At 37.3% G+C, this 15,978-nt stretch overlaps 1 protein-coding gene across 1 annotated transcript in view; it reads left to right on the forward strand.

Moving 5' to 3' along the window:
* Window positions 1–15,978, forward strand: part of Cps1 (carbamoyl-phosphate synthase 1, mitochondrial) — a 109,486-nt gene that overhangs the window by 6,463 nt on the left and 87,045 nt on the right. Inside the window, exons 2-4 of the mRNA XM_013029099.1 lie at window positions 10,783–10,892; window positions 13,569–13,713; window positions 15,367–15,456. Coding sequence (XP_012884553.1) covers window positions 10,783–10,892; window positions 13,569–13,713; window positions 15,367–15,456 — 345 coding nt within the window. The remainder of the gene's footprint in view (window positions 1–10,782; window positions 10,893–13,568; window positions 13,714–15,366; window positions 15,457–15,978) is intronic.

The raw sequence follows: 15,978 nt of genomic DNA on the forward strand, positions 1-15,978 counted from the left end.
TCATACATATACTAGATATTGCAAATAAGGGAAACCATGGGACCTATGTTTCTTTGGGCCTGGCTTACTTCACTTAATATAATTTTTTCCATTTCATGGAAGTACTTTTAAGGCTGCTCTCTTTTCTCTTCTTTTCAACATTAAATTAATAGATTCTATTGTTTCCTATGACATTCTCATAAATATGTAATAGGATTGGTATATTTTAAGATTCTCTTATGATGTAGAACTAAACATAAGACCATGTTAAGCTGAGTGCCGGTGGCTCACATCTGTAATTCTAGCTACTCAGAAGGCTGAGATCTGAGAATCATGGTTCAAAGCCAGCCTGGGCAGGAGTCTGAGAGACTCTTATCTCTAACAAACCACCAGGAAACTGGAAGTGCTCGCCTTGAGCTGAAGAGTTGAGGGACAGTGCCCAGGGCCAGAGTTCAAGCCCTATAACCGACCAAAAAAAAAAAAAAAGACTTTGTTAATTTATTTCTATAATATGGTAAAAAGTATTTAACATTATTTTACATCCCTCCCACACACAGAACTATAGGCCATAAATCATATGCTAATTACTGTTAAAAGACCCCATATTTCAAATACATATGCAACTGAATTTTTTTTTTTTTGGGTCCAGTCGTGGGGCCTGAACTCTGGGCCTGGGTGCTGTCCCTCAGCTCTTCAGCTCAAGTCTAGCACTCTACCACTTGAGCCACAGCGCCACTTCCGGCTTTTTTCTTTTTGCTTATGTGGTGCTGAGGAATCGAACCCAGGGCCTCATGCATGCAAAGCAAGCACTCTACCACTGAGCCACCTTCCCAGCCCCTGCAATTGAATTTTTATGAGTACTACATAATATAATTAAGACAAAATCTTGTATGGGTCAGCGCCATACATAGAAATATAGACCGAAGAAAATTCAAGCAAATTATACCTCTCCCATTAGCTAATCCAGATGCAGACAACTTTGATATGTTAAGGCTTAGTTGATTACATTTAGAAATTGTCACATTTGGAAATCCTAAGCAGTTAAACATTTATTATTACAGAGCTCTCTTATTAAATACTTTAAGGACAGAAAAATATGTTATAATTCTTAGTTCCCTATACCCATAATTTAGTATTATAACTTCAAGTATAAAAATTATGGCTTCATTTATTAAAGAATACTTTATAACTTTAAGTTTTTACCATACTACCTACATAATAATAATCAGATACAAATTCCTGCTTCAGGCTACCTACTTTCCAAAGCTTAGTTCAGGTTTATTTCATCAAAGTACTAAGGCAAACTAATAGCTAAAACAACATCAGGTAAGCCAGAAATCAAATATGTTATATAGCTTTAGGCTTTGGTGAAATTGGAAATAAACATATGGGCTTCTACTTTTTTCTGATATGCACATAATTTACATTGATATATGACTGAACAGCAATATAGTCAGAGTAAATCATTTTCATTTCCATGACTAGTTTGAGGGGATTATTACCTGTATAAAGCTTTATATTCTGATCTTTTATGGGCTGTATTGCTGAATTAGCTTAAGGCTTTATTGGTGGAATTCTGGTTATCTAGAGGAAGAAAGTCTGCTATTCTTCCCATTTCACAGATTGTATAAATGATATATTTAACTCATGTCTACTTTTGCTCACTAAATGGACAAACACTAGAGAATCTGCTTAAGATTTTAATTAGACCTCATTTGTTAGATCATCTTTGAAATTTGAACTTTTGTGGGGGCTTTTCCCTTAGAAGCTGTAGTTGTTTAACCTGGCATCAAAGTGTTCTACATTATTTTTCCTACTAGATTTTTTTTGCATCTACTCAAGAGTCTATTTACATATGGAATTTTACCTCAATGTCATATAAATTTGATGTCTCATTTTCTTTGTTTGGCTGCACTTTGAGAAGAGGTTGTTTGAATGAAAGAGCCAGTAGGATTCTTACTTTGTGTGGCCAGGTATATTACTAGAAGATTTTAAGACAAGGCTGTCTGTAGTTGACATATTTCTTCATCTCAAACTGAGATACTGTCATGTGTTTGTAACACATCATGCTGTTTTTCAGTTTTCAATTTTTTTCCTTTTCATATAGTCCTGTAAGCTCCATGTATGAAGGAGTTTAATATCATTTTAGACTTGTAGAAAAGTCTTACTTTGGGGCTGGGAAGGTAGCTCAGCAGTAGAGTGCATGTCTTGCAAGCATGAGGCCCTGGGTTCGATTCCTCAGCATCACATAAACAGAAAAAGCCGGAAGTGGCGCTGTGGCTCCAGTGGTAGAGCACTAGCCTTGAGCTGAAGAGCTGAGGGACAGCGCCCAGGCCCAGAGTTCAGGCCCCATGACCGGCAAAAATAAAAATAAAAAATAAAAAAAAAGAAAAGTCTTACTTTGACTTCTTTCAAGCATCTTCAATATGAAGGATCCAGAAAAATATCAACCACATCTAGTTCAAGCACAAGATCACTATTTTCAAATCTTTCTAGGAATCTTCTGGAATATGAAATCGTACATGAGCAATGTATAGATGATCAAAAAAAAAGAGCAGAAAATGCAGAGGAAAAGCCTAGCATCAATAGTAAACCTGAGACTGTTTCAAAACCTTTAATAGGGTAATTATAAATTGGGCTTTAAAAATTTTGTCTAGTCTTCCTAAGACTAAGTCCTCAAAGTCAGTTTAACATAGCTACAGGGGCACATTTTCAAAGCTTTTTGAAGGGGAATTTAGCTGTGTGATTCCCACTAATAGTTGTTGCATTATTCTTTTCCTGGAAAGTTCTTTGAATCATCTAACCTTTTAAATGTGATCTCAAACTGAGAATATTAAAGTATAAAATTCTGGTCAGTTTTTTATGTGGCCTCATAAAGTGAATCAGTCATCTTACTAGAAAATGACTCCAGTGTGACTTTAAAATAAGTTTTAATTTTGATGAAAAAAAAACACAAAACCGCTAAAGAGATGAAATACTTGAGAAATAGAAGAATTCTTTCAGTAAGTGATATTTATTAAGTGACATTAAAGACATTTTCTTAGATGGTCAAATAGTAATGCCCGTGACCACAATGGACAAACCAACAAATAATCACTGAGAACTTGTTGGCATTTCTGTTTAGGGCAAAACTCTAGAGAAACAAAGATTGCATGTTTTCCCTTACTAGTGGTAGATAGAATATAACTATAACTCTATAAGTTAGGTGGTATGTAAATGGTTACAAATGAACGAACCGAAGTATAATAGACTCATGGAGAGCTAGGTCAAAGCCCAACAGAATCAGCACCAGGAAATGGGTACATGCAAGGGTGGGCAGGGCCAAAGTTAGAGGGGTTGACCAATGAAGCAGGGAAGAAAGGGAAAATGCAGTCAAGAATTCATGGTATATCCCACAAAATTAAGAAAAGGGAAGGGGTGGGTCGAATAAGGGGGTGAGAATGAATGTTGAAAGTGATGACTCAGATCAAGATGCATTATTATATCCATAACTGTTTTGTTAAATGGCACCTCCTTGTACAACTACTAAAGTATAATAAAAATAGAACATTTAAAGAAAAAAAACCCCACAAAAATACATTTTTTCCCCCAGTCCTGAGCTTGAACTCAGGGCCTGGGCACTGTCTCTGAGCTTCTTTTTTGCTCAAGGCTAGCAGTCTACCACTTCAGCCACAGTACCACTTCTGGCCTTTTCTGTACAAATAGAAGAGAGAAATCAAGCCCAGGGCTTCATTCATGCTTGGCTAGCACTCTACTACTGACTCACATCCTCAGCCCCAAAATACGTTTTCACACACCCAAACCTCCTCCAATTGGTGCAAGAGTTCCCAGATCTTACAAATAATAGAAAATTTAAGTTTTAGAATGATCATTTCAAAAGCAATATAAGAATGGGAATTATACCGATATTTTTTGTGTTTTGTTTATTTTATTTATTTATTTATTTTGTTGGTCATGGGGCTTGAACTCTGGGCCTGGGCGCTGTCCCTCAGCTCTTCAGCTCAAGGTTAGCCCTCTATCACTTGAGCTACAGCACCACTTCCGGTTTTCTAGTGGTTTATTGGAGATAGGAGTCTCACCGTCTTTCCTGCCCGGGCTGGCTTTGGACCGCGATCCTCAGATCTCAGCCTCCTGAGTAGCTAAGATTACAGGCGTGAGCCACCGGTGCCCGGCATTTTTTGTGTTTTATTTAGAGGAGGATAAACTATGAAATTAAGAGATTAATAATGAAGTCATTACATATGCATAGGAAAATTAAGTCTCAGATCATCTAGATATTTTGTGTGGAAAATTATAATCTTATGGGTACTCCTAAAAATGTAGAAAAGATAATGTTTAGTCTTATTAGGTCATGGATACTTTTAATTTCAAACTTTAACCCTTAAATTCATAAGGAACTTCAGGGAATATAATTTCTGAGAACTTATTTTATAACCAATTGGCTCCTACATTCAACATCTCTATCATTTCTAGGCTAAAAGAAATCAAATGATAATAGTAAACTGGTTTTAATGCATTTTTCTTGGTATCTTTATTGGATACAATCATTGACATATTTTTGTTTATATGTTTTGTAAACATAATTATTGGGTGAGAGATAACATATAAGTCTGAAGAGATGGAAATAATGTTATTAATTGTAGATGCAATTTGCACATTGGTTCACAGTGAATCAGGAGTTCTTGGAAAGACCTCACGCTCTGTGTGTGTGTATGTGTGTTTGTGTGTGTGTGTGCGCACATGCATGCGTACATGTAAGGGTGTATGTGCATGTGCATATGTGAATTTCACTTTAAGCATTTGCATGTTAAATTTGTGCTTAGTGATGCAACACAGTAAATGGCTACATGTGGCCTCTTCTCCCTCCTACCCTTCCTTTCTTTTTCCCTCTTTCCTTCCCTCTCCTCTTCTCCTTCCCTCGCTCCCTATAGAAATGTGAATTAAAGTTCTTATAAATAGGAATTCAGGTTTGAATTGCTTTTTATCCCCACTTTAAGAAATTAGAAAGCAGAAATAGATAAGAGCTTAGAAAGGAAAAGAAAATGAGAAAAAAGTGAGCCTGGCTGGGTTTAAAAATGGTTACTACTTCCATTCTAGTGGCATGATTATTGCTCCCCTCTTGCTAAGTTCATTCAAGTATAATTTTTTTTTTTTGGGTCCGGTTGTGGGGCCTGAACTCTGGGCCTGGGTGCTGTCCCTCAGCTCTTCAGCTCAAAGCTAGCGCTCTACCACTTGAGCCATAGCGCCACTTCCGGCTTTTTTCTTTTTGCTTATGTGGTGCTGAGGAATCGAACCCAGGGCCTCGAGCATGCAAGGCAAGTGCCCTACCACTGAGCCACCTTCCCAGCCCCTCAAGTATAAAAATGTTTGTTTTTGTTTTTACTCTCTCTGTGTGTACCAGGATTTCAATCCATGACCTCAGCTTTGCTTGCTCACAGTTGGTGCTTTACCACTTGAGCCATACCTATAGCCTGGCTTTTTGCATGTTATTTGAAATGGAGTCTTACAGACTTTTCTGCCAGGGCTAGCTTCAATCTGTGTTCTTCCAGATCTCAGCCTCCTGAGTAGGTAGTATTAAAATGGAGATCCTTAATGTTATCTATTTATTGGTTTCTTGAGACAATTAATTGAGAAAACTCATTAATACTTTTAGAAACAGTATCTTGTATATTCCTATTACTTATTCATATATCTAAGAATATATCTTAGGAGAAGGTAAGGTAGAGGTGTTTCACAATGTGCTTGTTTTTCCAACATCGCTTCTACATGGGCTAGATTAAGAAACAGAAATACAGATAGAGCTATTTTGAGCCAATTACATTATGCCTATGTTGTAAATATAATGAAACCCTTATATACATGCTATGAAAAAAAAAGGAAAAGAAAAATGTCAAAGTTATCTGGAGGCATGAAGCAAGAGGATTACTTGAGTCCAAGACCAACTTGGAGGACATAAAAAGACTCCACGCGGCTAAAAACTCTCCTTAAGGGCTGGGAATGGCTTATTGGTAGAGTGCTAGCCTCACATGCATTAAGTTGTGGGTTTGATTCCTCAGTACAACCCCCACTCCCACTTTCCTTATTAAAAAAAAAGAGTACATAAAGAATGAAAGAAAGGACAGAGCAAGGAGACAAGGCACTGAGAAGCATACTATAATTTTAAATAGGGGATCAAGCCAGACCTTGCCAAGAGTATGACACAAGCAAACAGTTTGAAGGCATTCCTTGGACTTCAAGCTAAAAATTGTGACAAGAGTGTCTTCACTGGACATTTTAATTTTCAGTTATATCAAGCATGGATGAAAGAAAGGCAAATTCTTTTACTGAAGAAAACTTTGCCAAGAGAAAGGATGACATTTTATTTATTTATTTATTTATTTAGTTAGTTATTGGGGTCCAGTCATGGGGCCTGAACTCTGGGGCTGGGCGCTGTCCCTCAGCTCTTTAGCTCAAGGCTAGCGCTCTACCACTTGAGCCACAGCGCCACTTCTGGCTCTTTTCTGTTTGCTTATGTGGTGCTGAGGAATTGAACCCAGGGCCTCATGCATGCAAGGCAAGTGCTCTACCACTGAGCCACCTTCCTACCCCGACATTTTATTTACTTTTATATTTCGAGGTGCTTCAGTGGTTGTTCATGACATTTTTCATCAGATATCCTTTATTTTTTTGACTCCTCTACTACATAGCTAGTTCTTTATTTTGTTTTTTGTTTAGTTTTTTTTTTTTTGTTCTTGTTGGTCATGGCTTGAACTCTGGGCTTGGGCACTGTCCCTGAGCTCTTCAGGTCAAGGTGAGTGCTCTACCACTTGAGACACAGGGCCACTTCCAGTTTTTCTGATAGTTAATTGGAGATAAGGGTCTCATAGACTTTACTGCCCAGGCTGGTTTTGAACCACAGTCCTCAGATCTCAGCTTCCTGAGTACCTAGGATTACAGGCATGAGCCACTAGCGCCAGGCTACATAGCTAGTTCCTTTAATAAATAGATGGACTTAGGCCTAGAAAGGTACTTAGCATATGGTAGAGGCTCAGGTGATGTGTGAGACTTGATTATCTACATGTTAGTAGACACAAAAAGGACCAAGCTCTTTATTTTTTCGAACTCATATTTATAGAATCCTTTGATTACTTTCATCTCCCTTCTAGAAGATTTCCATGCACATTCAGATTTCAAAGTGTTCTGGCTATATAACTTAAATAATAACAATATACTATTCTAATTCTTAGGTTATGTACTTCTGTCGACTAGCACTGAGACTACTAAAATATGATGATAACAGTTTGGTTTCTTTTGGACTCATTGAAAAGAAATAGCATTTGGGGAACTGTTAGGGATAAAGAGGGATTTCAAGTAATAGCACTTTGCTCAGAATTCCTCTATCAATTCATAGATATGTCAATTGGCACTCATCATTTTCAACTCATTGGAGGCCAGTGTAGTTAAAAGGAATATAAAGGATACTCTAGGCAATAAACAGAAGCCTTGTAACAATATAACGTGTAGTGAGAAAGAGAATTGGAAGACCTATAAAATCTGCCAAAAAGAACAAAAAATATAATTAAAGGAGCAAAAGACATATTGAACACAATCTCAGGGACTATTTCAGGCCGCAGTAAATGTCTCCTCAAATATATCATTAGGCAAAGGGAAGCAAGTAGGAAGCTATTTCTATGGAGAGAAGAAAAATACCAGATGGAGCTATGGGAACAGGTTACCAAGGGTTGGGTTTGCTTATGTTCATTTTTACCTCTCCAATCTATTTAAATAACACTAGTCCAGTAGATCAAAGGAAAGAAAAGAAAATATAAGCAAAGGTGATATTGTAGGCAAGTCTGGTTCAGACTGTAGAACAGGCAAAATACCAGTACATAGAAAATAATTGAAATTTGCGCTTCACATCCAAGTTGTGTTAGGTAAGTAACAGTCATTTGAAGTTCTGTCGACAAACTATTTATGAGCTTATTTTCTTTCTTCCATTTTTTGAAGACATGTCGGTTACACATGACTTCTTCCAGAAGAGAAAATAATTTTTTTCTAGTAGAAAACGTTCTTTGACAGTGAATTTTCATTTCTTGGACCAAAAGGTTCTATCTAGTGAAACATGTCAGAATTAACAGGCAATATTCCCAATACATACTCCTATTGAGATCCATCTCCACAGGAGAGCTTGTTGTCATCTTTGGAGATGGATCAAACTATATTCTTATTTCTTAACATAGTTAGCATTTGTATTTAATAACAAGTCATTGGAAAACCAAAAGAATATGGTAGATACTCAGTTATTGGGAACAACATGCAAGTTGATTTTCAGCAGAATTTACACTCGTATGTGAAGCCTATCTCTGCCAGAGAAGTCTTTTCATCTCTCAGATTAAATTAATTATTGTTGTTTCCTTTGTGCTGGGTAATTCCAAAATCTTTTTAAATTTAGTGACTGTAAAGGCAATCCCTTTAAAGATAACATCAAGCTTATGATTTCAAGGCTATAGAGAAAACTACTTCAAAGGTAATTGGATATGCCAAGTAAAGGACAAAATTCTTTGGGTTAATACACACACATGCACACATACAACCCCCGCCCACATACACATACACACACCACATACACATACACACACAGAGGGAGAACATTATTTAATCTTTCTCAGAAATATAAACTTGAAGTCCATATGTTATACTTCTGATTAGAAACCTATTGAGAAGAATGTGTTAACAGTATTCTATTGATTTCTTAGGAAACAAATAACTTTGTGTATAAATATACTAATGTATGTACACATGCACATATTCCGCCATGTTTAAGACCACAGTTTATTGGTTGAAAGACAGTCAAAATGCTATTTTACACTGAAGAATAATCTAGTTTTAATGGCAAGAGACTAAAAGAATCTTTGAATCTAAAAGAGGCATATGATCTCAAGATTTTTATGGAAATATAATGTATTTAAAAATAGATAAACTAAGTGTATGTTAGATGGGTATAAAAGCAAGGGTCCAAAAATCATTTCTTGTTGCCTAACCAAGTTGGTATGTGTGTGTGTGTGTGTGTGTGTGTGTGTGTGTGTGTATTGGAAGTAGAGTTGAATTGGCAAGTCTCAAAGGTGTAAGACACTATGGCTACAGTTCTACAATTATACAGGATGGAAAATGGAGTATGTTTCTGTTTCTGACTTTACTGACCCTTGCAGAAAGAATACCAAATAATTACTTCTTCCTACAAGTCCAATTTGTATCCCAATTGGTTTCAACTATATTTGTTTCTTCCCCACAGTTTCTAATTATTTGAAGCATAGCTAAGTAAAAAATATAAACATTATTCTCACTAATCTTAAAACGTTTATATGTAATATAATCCAATAACTATTGTTAAACTTTCTCAATTATTATAGAGATGTTTTCCTTTTATTTTCCTTAACATTTTACTCTAAACATGATGTACAGGTTTACAGTTATGTAAGTCAGGTAATGAGTACTTTTCTTCCTTTTTATTTTTGTCATACTAGGGCTTGAACTCTGGGCCTTTGCACTGTCCTTGGGCTTCTTTTGCTCAAGGGGAGTGCTCTACCACCTGAGCCATAATGCCACTTCCAGTTTTTGGGGGGAGTAGTTTATTGGAGATAAGAGTCACAGAGTGGCTTCCCAGCCTGGCTTTGAACCCTGATCCTCAGATCTCAACTTTCTGAGTAGCTAGGATTAGAGGCACCTGGCTTATATATATTTCTTTTTCAACAGTGTCACCCCCTCCCTTACTTTCTCCCAGTTTTCCCCCTCCTGACTTGCCCCACCCCAAGTTGTATATTTCATTTCCAATATAGTGTCTCATGAGTATCACTGCTGAAAAAACATTTTCCAATGAGTTAATTCTATAGAGTTTCTTAGAGTCTAGTCCTGGTTTCACCAGATGTGGTTTACCACATTTTTCCATCCCCTGAAATTTAGAGTCAGAGTTAGACTGTTTCAGCAATAGAATTTAGGGTATTTATGAAGAGTAGATGAGGCCTGCTGCTTAGATGTTTCTCTAATTGTCCCTTTTCTTAGCCAAGAATTTTATAGAAGCTGGTTCAAAGAGTAATACAGCAAAGTAATCAAATTCAGAATGCCCATAGCCTAAACAGGGAACCAGACAGGGCCATAATTAACTCCGATAAAAAACAAAATACGGTATGCTCTCAGAGCATTTCACAGTGCTTGCTTTTGTGTCAGTATTAATAGAGTGATAAAGCTCTAGCTTCTTCATGACCGTAAAGCTGGCATACAGAGGGCAGGCCTGGGGGTAAGTGCATCACAAACAAGCGCTCCGTGGAACACATTTGATAGGTAATCGTGAAGATTCCTTCTAGTCCTAAACCTCCGAATGAGAATGGGCTGTATGGTACAATTCACAATGCTTTCTGCAAACTCATAAACTTCCCTTAGAGCGATACTTGAGCAAAGCTGAGGAATATTAAGGAGGAGAAGATGGACTGTAGCATTTTAACTAAATTGAAGCATTTCTGGCTTGTCAACAACTCCACCAGTAGACTTGGAATAGGCAATGTATCGACATGCTTCAGTTCCTCTTTCAAATAAAATGAAACAAAAAAACACCTGCCGGTGACAACAGCCAGATATGTGAAGAAAAGTGACAAGGAACAGAAGAACAATTCCAAAGCTCAATGGCATAGTTTCATTAAATATGCTGTGAGATAAATGTGTGTGTGTGTATGTGTGTGTGTGTATGTGTGTGTGTGTATATATTATCTCTGGATTTTGTGTGTATCTATGTTTTGTATTATGCTAGCAGTCATGCAATTGTTTCTTTAGGCACAGACGGCACACATCGTTCTGGAAGATGGAACTAAAATGAAAGGTTACTCCTTTGGCCATCCATCCTCAGTTGCTGGTGAAGTGGTCTTTAATACAGGCCTGGGAGGGTGAGTAATGCGTCTGTTCTAAGGTTTGATCCATCCTCTCTCCAGAGAGGAATAACTGTGTGCTCTCACTCACAGTGGTAAATTGAAATCACTGCACCATGAGATTATATACTGCCCTGAATTTGGCTTGTGCATAGCTTCCTAACAACCCTCCTCCACAAAGGTACAGACATGGACTTCTGCTACAGTGGATGAAAACTAGCATTTGTGCTTTGGCTGCCTCCCTGAAAAGGGAAAAAAAAGACTAAAAATAGTTCTAGAAACCGACGCACTGAGTCTACCAAATGGCTCCTGCAAAGGGATGTTTGGAGTAGATTTAGGAGAAAATTAGAGCGGAGGAAGAAGGGTAACACACTGTAGTGACAATCCATTAGAAATGTCAGACCCAACTTGTACATTGAACATAAAGTACTATGGAGAGAGAAGACAGTCCTTCTTTACGTAATTTATAGGACTTTAATACGACAGAGATAAGAGATATACTCATTGTCCTATAATTATTGAGATGGTAGGCATATAGATGTGATATTTTTTTTAATAATTATCAATTGTGAATTTGTATTTAAGATCTACTAAGCAAAGTAATTGACTAAGAGGTGAATGGTAGCAAAGGTAACAATATAGAAATCAAGTAGCCAGTTTTACTATGAATGCTCATCTGGAACCAGAAGGTTAAAATTGTATCTCAGTACTAATAACTGATTATTTTATATTGACAACATTGCTTAATCTTGATAAGTTCTGATTTCTCTACTCAAAAACCAAGGGGACGAGATTAGATAGGAATTTACAGCTGGAGATTTAAAACATTCTGAGTAAAAAAAAAATAGAGGACCACATTGTTTCAAGAGGTTTCTCTTACATATTCAATCAACTAACCTGTAAAACATTTGATGAATGCATTAGGGAAATTCAAGCTATCCTGGAAGAGACACAGGGGCATTGGGTTAACTGATAGAGAAAGTATTGATTGACCAAGCAGTCATTATATTATTAATGTGCATTCTTTTCAAAATTCTTGCCTCTCTGCATGAAATGAAGAATATTAAGTGTTTTTAAAAATAGTTCCACTGGTGAGAGCACTAAATTACAATGTATGAAACCTGTTTGCAAAGTTTTGCTTCACCAGGCAATTATTTAAGCTTTTCGACAGCACTAATTACTAGCTGTGTTAATATACCTGCCAACAAACAACTGTTTAATATAGATCGGAATGATGGAAGGCACTGGCGTTTTCTTCTCAGTGATAGATTACGGGTAATAAATCTTGTCACATCACAAAAGTCAAACAGGACCTGATGGATTAATTTGCTTCCAACACTGCAGTTCTCCGAGACAAGCTGTATTTATTCACTTAGTGGAGAGCACTGTAAGCTTATGTGGAAAGGGAGCAGCCAGACCTTTTGTGGTGAGAAAGAAGAAAGGGAAGTAAAAACCCAAATTAATTAAAGATTTTTTTTTGATGTAGAAAAGGCAGTCATTTAATAAGATTAGTCCACAGGTGCTATGTTCCATTGAGAATTGTAGCTTTTATTCAATGCCTAGGTCACTCAGTAAAGTAGTTGATAATTATTAAAGGCGGGGGGGAGTTAGTTTGGTTTTCATCTTCCAGAAATGCGTTGATATGTGTAAGGCTTGGCTAAAAGAAAAAAAACAAAACGATCAGTTCCTGACAGGTGAGAGGCATCTGAGAAATTAGCTGATGGAGGCTGTGGATAAATTTCATAGCACTTGAGTCACCCTGAGGACTATGAAGCTGAAGACTAAGTGTTCTGTTGACAAAGTTAGTTCAGTAGGAGTTAGTCTGGATGGGGTTGAGAAATTTATGTTGACTACTGCCTGAGCTGAATTTTATTGGTTTCAAGTTTGTCGATTCTATCCCTCTCAGCACCTAAATTCACTTTCAGTGGTAATCTACAAGAAAGATTTGGTTTAACTCAGTCTGAAGGAAGACAAAATGTAAGAGGAACAACAAAAAAAAATTCAGTTGCAATGTATTCCAGTACGTGGAATAAATGTAGCCTTCTCCTGGTATTTGTAGGAGTAATACTTCTTATTAATTTATATCTATATACATATATATTCTCTGTATTCATATATACAATAATTCATATGAATACACGTGTTCTTTATATAAGCTCTCTATTTTATGTAATGATCTATGTATCATCTCCCATTTGTTCTAGCTTCTCCATCAGTTTAGAATACATATTTTCCTGTGCTTTCCAATTTTAAACATAGTTCTCCTGCATTTCTCCCTTATTCATCAGCAGTGTTTTTTTTTTTGGGGGGGTCCGGTCGTGGGGCCTGAACTCTGGGCCTGGGCGCTGTCCCTCAGCTCTTCAGCTCAAGGCTAGCGCTCTACCACTTGAGCCACAGCGCCACTTCCGGCTTTTTTCTTTTTGCTTATGTGGTGCTGGGGAATCGAACCCAGGGCCTCAAGCATGCAAGGCAAGCGCTCTACCACTGAGCCACCTTCCCAGCCCCCAGCAGTGTTTTAAAAGAATCATTTGAAGTCTTATAATTTCGAGGTCAGAAATGCTTCATGTCAGGTTGCTAAAGAGATAGGCTTGTAGGGTGTTAATCTGATATTCTTCTTCATCCTTTTTTTAGGATTCAATGATTCTGTGTCCATGTATAGATTGTATTTGTTCACTTTCTGGCATGTGCATACAGGTACCCAGAAGCGCTTACAGATCCCGCCTACAAGGGGCAGATTCTCACCATGGCCAACCCTATCATTGGGAATGGTGGGGCCCCAGACACCACAGCGCTGGATGAACTGGGACTCAGCAAGTACATGGAATCTGATGGAATTAAGGTATTACTGTCAATGACTATGCAGTTGACTTACTGTTTTCGTATTTTTCTGAATCCGGGATGGGAACAGGTGACTCTCGCCTGTAATCCTAACTTCTCAGGTTGAGATCTGAAGATCATAGCTTAAAACCAGCCAGCGTAGAAAAGTCTGTGAGACTTATCTCTATTAACCACCAAAAAGCTAACAGTGGAGCTATGACACAGGTGACAGAGCACCAGCCTTGAGCCAAAAATCTAAGGGACAAGACTCATGCCCTGAGATCACTGCCTAGTACCAGTGAGCGCGTGCACGCACGCACACTCACACACACATACACACACAAATATACACACTCTAGAATTCTAGAATGGACAAAGTTTCTCTCCCTTACTATTGTAGTACAAATTATATTCCTGTTATTCCTGTATCCATCCTTTTTTCTCTGAATAAGTGTGAATTATTTATATATATATACATATATATATACACACACACATACATACACACATATATACATATATTTCCGGCCCTGGGGCTTCAAATCGGCCTGGTTGCTGTCCCTGAACTCTTTTGCTCAAGGCTAGCAGTCTACCAGTTTGAGGTACAGCTCCACTTCTGGTTTTCCGGAGGTTTTGAAGCGCGATCCTCAGATCTCAGCTTCCTGAGTAGCTAGGATTATAAGCGTGAGCAATATTTAACTGGACATTAATTTTAATTTCTTAACAAACTTTAGATTTTAATGTCTTGAATGAAATGTATATTAATTTGTAAAGATGTTTACAGTCCAAATAACTGTGAAATAAGTATTCATGAAGATTCATCTTTAAAAGAAATTTGATAATCAACTTAGTTGTTTTTAATCTTACCCTCTTTAAGGTATCAATAAGCATATTTCATAGGCCAGTCTAAAAGTAAGCATCTTATTGTTGCTTAGGCAATGAAATTTGGAGAGCATCTTGGGAATATGGATCACATAAATAATTCAAAAATTTACATTCCAAATTGACCACTTTTTCATTACTGTATGTTGGAATGACTTGTATTTATCATTTAGTCAGCTCTTTCTCTCAATTTTCTCCAGATCCCTCAATCTCATTTAAATGCAGATTAAAAAACTCATTTCATTCTTTGTTTGTATTAAATAACTAATTATAAAGTAGATCGTTGATCAGTTCAATAGAAGAAACAGTCAGTGGGTCAAAAATGGAGAATAACTTAGTCTCAAGATTTGGAAGGTTGGGTAGGATAGCTCCCCCAAGTGATGATTAAAAAAACTAGGATATGTATCAAAATAAAAAGGGATGATGACCTTTTGTGCTCATTTCTTCAAAATTTAAAGTCTCATATTAGTGGATAGAATATGCTTTTCAAAAGTGACCTTCAAAGATGAATCTCAGGAATTGGATTATATATATAAAATTTTGGGTCCGGTTGTGGGGCCTGAACTCTGGGCTTGGGCGCTGTCCCTCAGCTCTTCAGCTCAAGCTACCACTTGAGCCACAGCGCCACTTCCGGCTTTTTTCTTTTTTCTTATGTGGTGCTGAGGAATCGCACCCAGGACCTCAGGCATGCAAGGCAAGCGCTCTACTGCTGAGCCACCTTCCCAGCCCTTGGATAATATTTTTGTGGATACTTTTGTGGATATTTTTGGGTGATGTCTGCCTGTCTTTCTAGGTTTCTGGTCTGCTGGTGCTGAATTATAGCAATGACTACAATCATTGGCTGGCTACCAAGAGTCTAGGGCAGTGGCTGCAGGAGGAGAAGGTAATAAAGCTGATAGGGCATCGACCATCACCTGTGGGTATATGATGGGTATGTAGAGAGTTGGAAGATCTGTATGTTGCTAAAAGAACTAAACAGATAAGGAAGTTTGTGCAGTCATGGACCTGTTATCTATTATAAGGAATGATACCTTTTTTAAGTACCTACAGAGTAAACTAGAAGATAGCATATTTTCAGTTTGACCACTAGGTGGCACGCAAACATGCTTGGTAAAATTTCTCATTTAAGAGGGGTAGGGAGAAATGTTAGAATCTAAGTCTAGGATTTAAGCTAGGATTAAGTTATATAACTCATTTGTGGGTTCTAGTTCTTGCTCTATAGTTACCGGGCTGCATTGTCCATGTAACCATTCTATACAGTATTTTTTGTCCCTTAAGTTTTATAACTAGATTTCAATGAAGTACTTTTTAAACTTAAACATTATGACATATATTTAGGTATAGTATCATTTGAAGTAATGTATAAAAAGGTTATAAGCTTTTATCTTAATTTTCCATACTTTGA

The sequence above is a fragment of the Dipodomys ordii genome, unplaced genomic scaffold (genome assembly GCF_000151885.1).
Source record: "Dipodomys ordii isolate 6190 unplaced genomic scaffold, Dord_2.0 Scaffold1, whole genome shotgun sequence".
Classification (NCBI taxonomy): domain Eukaryota; kingdom Metazoa; phylum Chordata; class Mammalia; order Rodentia; family Heteromyidae; genus Dipodomys; species Dipodomys ordii.